The following is an 8,412-nucleotide window of genomic DNA, read 5'->3' on the forward strand; positions in this document are numbered from 1 at the left end:
CCTACCGTATCGTCGGTCTCGGCACACCACAACCGACTTGCTCCCTTTATACTATCCTAGGCTTATGCTGGATCCTTACTCCATATACGGCTATTTATATATATATATTGTGAAGGATTTTCCATGTACTTACCTGTGGGTCCTCAGTTAAACCCTCTCCCTGCTGTTTTAATACCTGTATCTGTTCGGTTTAAAATGTATGAAAGAAATGTATTCGTTTACCGAACAGAGACCACACACACTGGGTAACAACCAACATTAGAACAGAGAAACCGCAACTTAACTGCTACTAGGTGGCCACCATTCGGCATACGAACACGTGGCGAGAACAAAGGATGGCGGCCATCTTAGAACTTATGAACGCGGTCAGCGGGACTTATGCAGGGATTGCCCGGAACTAATTTCGGCACGGCAACCATGCGAACGCCCGGTCCCCACGGAAGTCCTGGATGAATACGTTCCCATCCACGAATCAAACTGGCGTTCGGTAGATAAAACCTACCGAATGAGGGGAACATTCACATGTAACCAGCTACACCATACGAACAGTGGTTTTCGTGTAGTTAGATGCGAACGGAGACCGGCTCTTGCTACTGATTCTATGGAACTCTAGATCGGATACCTCCACATGGCAAGCCGGTCAAACTTCCACACGATGCGACACGGAAACTACCGAACGGAAATTCATGAATTTGGATATATGACCACCAGTGTCCTCAGCTAACCAGGGATGTTGAAATTATGTTTGTATGTTGTATAAAAAGTACTTTTCTGAAATTGTTAAAAAACTGTAAATGTTCTGGCCAGCAGATAATTGAGCTGTGTGTATTGTAAGAACTCAATTATCTAGCCTGTTTTATGTTGCATAAATTGTGAGTTCTGTGTGCCAGTAAATCAGTCTTGTTCCAGCATTAAGCTTTGGCTCATGTGTGGATTATTCGGCGATTCCAGGGATATTTCTACTCGTGGAATATTGGGTGATTTTCTTTTATGGGAAGAAGGGAATACTTGACGGAGGAACGGATTGTACCATCACAACTGGTGGCAAGCGGTGGGATTTTCCCTTCTTTTTCCCTGCACAGAGGATTCAAGGAGCACTGGTGTATAGTGCATGGAGGGCAACGCTAGTACTCGTGCAGCGACCCTGGCTTCGGAGGAACTCAAGGGATAGAGCTAGCTACCGGGCAGCGTCCCTATCCACAGCAACATGGAAGAGGAGTTTCGCTGGAGGTTGCAGCAGCACTTGGCCCAACAGGATGGGCCTGTATCAGAGGAGTGCATACTGGACTGGAGAGATGCCACTCGTAAGGAGTTGTGGTACGATGCCCTGGAAGAGGTACAGCTGCGGCGAGGAGAGAGTCTTCCCAGTGACTCTCTCCTGAAACAGGGGGGAGGCTGCACTCACCTGAACATGCATAAATGGGGTGCTGCTGCTTGGGGCCAAATTATACAATACACCAAATCCAGCGCACTCACCTATCCACTAAACAGCAACAACAATATCATTGATTTTTTCACCCTCCTAGGTGGTATATATTTCTCATTCATTCTCGGTCCTCTACCAGAGGCCTGGAAGTCTGAGCGTTCTGCCCAGTATCTTAGCTGTTCCTAGAACTGCCCTCTTTTGGACATCTGAGAAGATGTTCCACCTGAAATCTGCTAAAGCCACTCTTCCAACTTGGGAGTCACTGCCCACGAGTGCTACTATCACAACTGGGACTACTACTACTTACATATATATTTATTTAGTATAACTGGCAGCACTCACGGTCTTCAATAAAATTCTTCTTTTATTTCCAAGGTTAAAACATGGGATCAACGTTTCAGTCCCTGTATAGGACTTTCATTAGGATCAATGTTTTAACCTTGCAAATAAAAGAAGAATTTTATTGAAGACTGTGAATGCTGCCATTTCGACTACTATCTGGATAACCTAAGTCCCAGGATAAGCACCCAGCAAGTATACACTTCTACAGCCTGAGTTCAAGGATTTATCTTAGTATTTATATATATATATATATAAATATATATATATATATATATATATATATATATATACATACATATATTATACAAAATCAAGCGCACTTGCTTATTCACCAAACTGCAATTTCAAGTCTCACGGAATATAATAGTTTAGGCAAAAAATTATAGGGGTTTAATGCGCCTACCTTCCAGCAGTGGATGGATAATATAGGGGAAATATACAACATGGAATCCCTAACGGCAACTCTACAGGGGAGAGTGGAGAAATGTACTTGAACCTGGGTGCCGTGGCTGCGGTATCTCTCAATGGTAAAGGCGGGAAGCTGAGTCTCCTCTATACCTCTTCTCTATCCCCCTCTTCTTCACCTCCCTCACCTCTACCCCAACACTAACCTCGACGCAAACCACGACAGACACGCATCTTGCCCTCTAAAACAACCATAATACCATGTAGCCATCCCTCGCTCCCACACTACCTACTAACTATCACATAAGCACCTGTAGCAAAGACGATGAACTAAGCTGTGGCCCTCATACCCCCCCTAAGCGAGACCACCGACCCCGCTAGATTGCGGCTGACATGACGCACATAAGCAAAAGCCTAAGGTGGCTCTAGTAACGCAGAATGCCCCATACAGTCAACTTGTACTCATACCTCAATTACTGCAACAACGCACCACCAAGCAGGCCCAAACACACTAACGAGACAAGTTTTCGCAGAAAGCAAGGGGAGAACCTGTTGCTTCATTGACAGTATGTTTTACCGTACAATCCTTGCCAAAAAGGAAGACACCTGTTCATTCCGCCTCTATGACAGCACACACTCAGTGAGTCATAGGCACCCAAACTTAGATAGGGACATCTGGCGATACCTAGGTCTGAGGGATCCACATATACGGCACCGCAGTATGCAGGTTATCAACGGCTGGTGCGGGATTTCCGCAGAGGCACTGACTGCTGAAATACACAACACCATTAGCCGACTGAGAACGAGAGCTGACACCAAATCGCAAGTCTCTCTGGTTTTAAACGTTGTAACTAACTTGACCTCCGCTCCAATTAATGCACACAGAACAGAATAATTGCAACGTATAAGAAACATAATGTGTATCATACTGCTGAAACATGTTCAATAGTTACTTTGTTATGATTCCCCTGTTACATAATCGAATGCCTGATTGCATAATGAGCCTGAATGACCTCATGTGTTCCTCAAAGCACTGTCGCCACACATGTGTCTGGGGCATATATCTGCATACTTTTACCTGCTTTGTCTGTATAATTTCTATAACAAAATAATGTGGGTTAAGTTACACTATATAGTTACATAGGCTGAAAAGAGACATGCGTCCATCAAGTTCAGCCTTCCTCACATTTTGTTGCTGTTGATTCAAAAAAAAGGCAAAAAAACAGTTTGAAGTGCTTCCAATTTTGCAGCAAACTAGGGTAAAAAAATCCTTCCTGACCCCAGAATGGCAGTCGGATTTAGCCTTGGATCAAGAATGTATTACCCTACAGCTGAAAAATAGTATGCATCTTGCTGCTGTTCAAACATCTGTACAGACTGATAAAACCACTTCTTCAGGCAGCAAATTCCACATTCTTATTGTTCTTACGGTAAAAAAAGCATTTCCTTTGCCTTAGACTAAATCTTCTTTCTTCCAGTCTAAACGCATGACCTTGTGCCCTATGTATTGTCCAATTTGTGAATAGATTTCCACACAATGGTTTGTATTGGCCCTGTATTTGTATAATGTTATCATGTCCCCTCTGAGGTGACATTTTTCTAAACTAAAGAGGTGTAAATTTGTTAACCTTTCTTCATAGCTGATATGTTCCATTCCTTTTATTAATTTTGTAGACCGCCTCTGCCCTCTTTCCAGTGCTAATATTCTTTTTCAGAACAGGTGCCCAAAATTGCACAGCATATTAAAGATGTGGTCTACCAGTGATTTATAAAAAGGCAAAATTATATTCTCATCCCGAGAATGAATGCCTTTTTTATGCATCACAATAACTTACTGGCCTTAGTCACTGCTGATTGACATTGCACATTGTTGCATAGTCTGTTGTCTATAACAATTCCTAAATCCTTCTTGTGTGTTATCCCTAATTCACTACCATTTAGGGTATAAGTTGCTTGTGCATTCTTTACCCCGAAGTGCATAATTTTGCATGTTTCTACATTAAATTTCATCTGACATTTGAGTGCCCAGTCCCCCAGTCTATCTAAATCTCTCTGCAGCAAATTAATATCTTGCTCACACTGTACTACTTTACAGAGTTTTGTGTCATCTGCAAACACTGAAACATGACTTTCAATGCTTTTTTCAAGATCATTTATAAACATGTTAAATAGAAGGAGTCCCAGAACAGACCCCTGAGGGACACCACCTGCCACCTCTGTCCAGCTTGAAAATTTACCATTAATGATAACTCTCTGTACAATATTTTTAAGCCAATGTTCTAACCAAGAACAAGATTTTTCATCTAGACCAATTTCTTTTAGTTTGAAGACTAATCTATAGTGTGGAACTGTATCAAATGCCAAAAGGCAAAATCCAAATAGATCACATCCACTGCAACACCTTGATCTATACTTCTACTTACTTCTTTGTAGAATGCAATTAAGTCAGTTTGACATGACCTATGTTTATATAAACCCATGATGATCTTTTGCTGATAACCGCATTCTTCTCAATGAATTCTTGAATATTATACCTTAATAACCTTTCAAATACCTATGATCATTCATTGCATAAGCCTGTCACAACATCAAGGTAGCCCATTCTTGGCAGGTCCTACTCTAGGCGCTAAATCTCTGGCTTTAAAGCCTGGCTTATGGAGGGTGGCATAGAACGCCCACTGTCCTTAAGCGGTTAAGTCCAAAGTAGCCAAACTGAAAGGAGAGACCTAGAGAATTTTAAATTCTCTTTGAAGTCTCACTTTAGTAAATAACTACATAAGTTTTGTTTACGTCCAACACAATCTCAAATGAGCCTGGGGCAGAGGAGAAGCAGTGGGAATAGTCCTGTATTTTATATGTTTAAACATTTTCTGTGACAAAGGCAAAGGACCACCAAATTCTCTTGAAAGCAATTGGTTTGTTTATTGAGGGAGGTGTAAACACTTGGTATCACAGAGGAGAAATCAAATACTTTTTTATTGTAGCTAAGAACACACTTCATATTACACATACAATATTTTGCATAATTAGACATAGTGTATTTGTAATTACTCTGTTGGTTATGTAATAACGTAAAGGTGGTGTATATTAGAATAAATTAATCAAAATTAATACGGTGTGCCTGTAGGATGAGCCTATTCCCTATCAGTATTTTTCCAAACTGTCTAAAGGTCTAACTTTTCTCATTGGGAGGACATATGGCTTGCAGGATGGAGATGATGGTATTGTCCTTGGTGAACTCAAAAAACACACAAAGACATAGACATGAAACACCCTCAGAAAAGTTTCAAAACTGTAGTATCCTATTTACAACCCTGGCGTTTTACTTCTTCATATAATCACATCTGCAGTTGTCATGACTGAGATCCCACAGCTTACTAGTGTACCAAGAGAATTTGTACCGTAAGTGCAATCATTGAGCAAAATAGCTTAGTCTAAAAAATTGAATTGGCCCTTGTCTCTCCTTTAGATGAAGCGATGTCGATAATCCAGGACGCCATACACTGTTGTTTTTCCACTTTTTTATGTACCATCAATGAATATAACAGCTTATCCATCAATCTCGATCTAAGTGTTTATTACATATACAGTGGTACCTCGGTTTACGAATTGAATGCGTTCTCTGGGACGTTTCTTATTGCAAAAATGTGTAAACCGAAATCCGGTTTCCCATAGGAATGAACTGAAAACCAATGAATCTGTTCTGAGGTCAGAAAAAAGTAAAAATGAGCTGGCATGGAAACCAACCCACAATGCAGAACACGCAATAAAAGGCATGCAAACGACAAAGCTCAGCTACCTTTCCACCGCTTGAGAAATGCACAAAAAAAGTTCCAAAAAGTCCCAAAACCACTGCAAAAAAATTTCAGAATGGCTCCAAAACTCTATGCAAAAGCCACTCCAACACCTCCACACTCGAAGCCACGTGCTACCCACAGGTTCCAGCATGCAGCGGGCAGTGCAAACCTACCAGGTGCAATGCATCCTGGGGAAACTTGCTTTCTATTGTGAAAAAAATGTGTAATCCGAGGCATTTTATTCAATGGATTTTCATTTGTAAACCGAAAATTCTGCTAACCGAGGCGTTTGTAAACCAAGATACCACTGTAATTGCATGGCACTGAGGTGCCCACGGATCTTCAAGTGTCACTTTTATTAATGCAGTTTTGAAGAACTCAATTTTAATCTGATCTATGAATTAAACTTCTTCTTAAACGCTTTAACCAGAGTTTGCTTAATGTCCTGAGTTCTGAGGCAATATACAATAGGACTGGCAAAATGTGGCACAAATGTGTAAAGACAAATAAGTAGCACATTCAAATCAGCATTGGGTATTAACTGGACTTGGTTATAGGTGTAAACCATGAGTCGAGGGAAATAATACATTCCAACGACAAACAAATGTGTGGCACATGTGTAAAAAGCCTTCTGCCACGTTTCTGAGCCTGTTTTTGAGCGAATTGTCTTGATTATCATAATGTATGAGAATATAATAAAAGATAATGGGACAAGGTGCACAAACATGGCAATAATAAAACCATTTCTTCTGTTGGGTGCTGAATCTGCACAAGCCAAAACAGCAACTGGTGTCAGGCTACAGAAATAGCTCTTGACTTTGTTGGGTCCACAAAAGGGAAGCTTTGCTCCCAAAACAGTAATGGACATTCCAATAATAGCTGCTGTAAACCAAAACACACAGCATATATTAGCCATCAGACCATTACTAATAATGGAGAAATATCTCAGAGGTTTACAAATGGCAACATAGCGATCGATTGCCATCAGCATGATAATGAAGGAATCAAGAGAAGACAAGTAATGGACAAAAAACATTTGGAGGAAGCAAGCATGAAAGGAGATAGAATTGTCACCAAACCAATACTTGGCAAGGATTTTGGGTAAAGTTATAATGTCCATAAGAAGATCGGAGAGAGCAAGGTTTGCAATGATTACATACATTGGCTTGTGTAGGTGTACATTCATAATGATCACAACAATTACTATTCCATTTGCATACAATGATATGTTAAAGATAAAAAATGCTATCATAGAAACTAGATTATATAATCTCGGTGGGAGTCCTGGAAATCCAACAAGTACAAACTCAGAAACGGCTGATTCATTCTCCATCACCATTCTCTCATGCCAGAATGGCTCCAAATGTTACTAGAGAGAAACAAGAAGAACGCATTGTTAATTTTCAATCATCATCTTATATGCCTTTTCTATTATTTTTTATGTTTAGTATCAAAAAAACACAAAATTCCCCATAGTGCTATATTGCCTTGTTTCTTTCAGGTAATTATTTGTACATACTTCCTGTGACTGACCGCCTGGCACCCCGACTGGGTACCTCAATCAATCGCTGCTTGCTAGTACTTGCAAGCACCATAATCACTGCACTGGAACACCATAACCACCGTAAACCCAACAAACCGCCGTAGCTTGGTTGGGGTCTCACTGTCCTCCACCCACCCTGGGCCCAAGACCAGGATCCAGCTTCCAGTGGGGAGACCTCTCCTAGACCAGGGAGCAAAGCAGGAAAAGCTCTTATAAGAGCAAGTATTGTGATCCAAGGGAGTATAGTGTTTATAGCAATCCCCAGAGTGTAAATATAGCTCTCCAATCCCCCAAACATGAGCCTAGACTTCATGAAGGGTAATGGTAGCCACAACTGGCACTCCCCCCCCCCTGGACCTGAGAGTAAACCACAGTAGAAACAAATACACAATCACATTGGCTCTCAGGTCCAGGACACTCCCATACAAAATAGGTCAATCCCTCCCCTATGCCTGGGAGATAATTGAGTCAAGCACTATACTAAACTCAATTATCTCCAAACACAAAAACACAAATTTTTACAAACACCCCAAAAGTACCTTATAAAACACAACATTTCCACAATCACCCAGATCAGTTCAGGAGTTCAGGAATTTCCTGGAAGTCTTATTTTTGACCGACCGAACGCATGGTCCCATACCCAAAACAGTTCCAGAGTATCAGGGATTGCGGTCGGTCTAGTTCGATAGTTTAAAAATGAACAAACTACTGAACAGAGTCAATAGCCTTGGAGCTTGTTCCCCTCGTCCAGACGAATGATTTCACCGAACAGTGCCCTTCTAAATTGTATAGAACCGAACACAGGCGATGATGGAAGTCCAGCGGTGTTTGGGAGTTTCTTTTTCCGATTTTAGTTCTATGAGATTCATGCCCAAACACTGCTGCCTGTGTTCATGCGA

General features: G+C 41.2%; 1 protein-coding gene across 1 annotated transcript; it reads right to left on the reverse strand.

Moving 5' to 3' along the window:
• Positions 1–6,364: 6,364 nt before the first annotated feature.
• LOC134600170 (olfactory receptor 6B1-like) lies at positions 6,365–7,309 on the reverse strand. Its single transcript, XM_063444999.1, has one exon. It carries the CDS (start codon positions 7,307–7,309, stop codon positions 6,365–6,367), a length of 945 nt encoding a protein of 314 aa, XP_063301069.1.
• Between the last annotated feature and the right edge of the window lie 1,103 nt (positions 7,310–8,412).

This window comes from Pelobates fuscus, chromosome 1, assembly GCF_036172605.1.
Source record: "Pelobates fuscus isolate aPelFus1 chromosome 1, aPelFus1.pri, whole genome shotgun sequence".
NCBI classification, from domain to species: domain Eukaryota; kingdom Metazoa; phylum Chordata; class Amphibia; order Anura; family Pelobatidae; genus Pelobates; species Pelobates fuscus.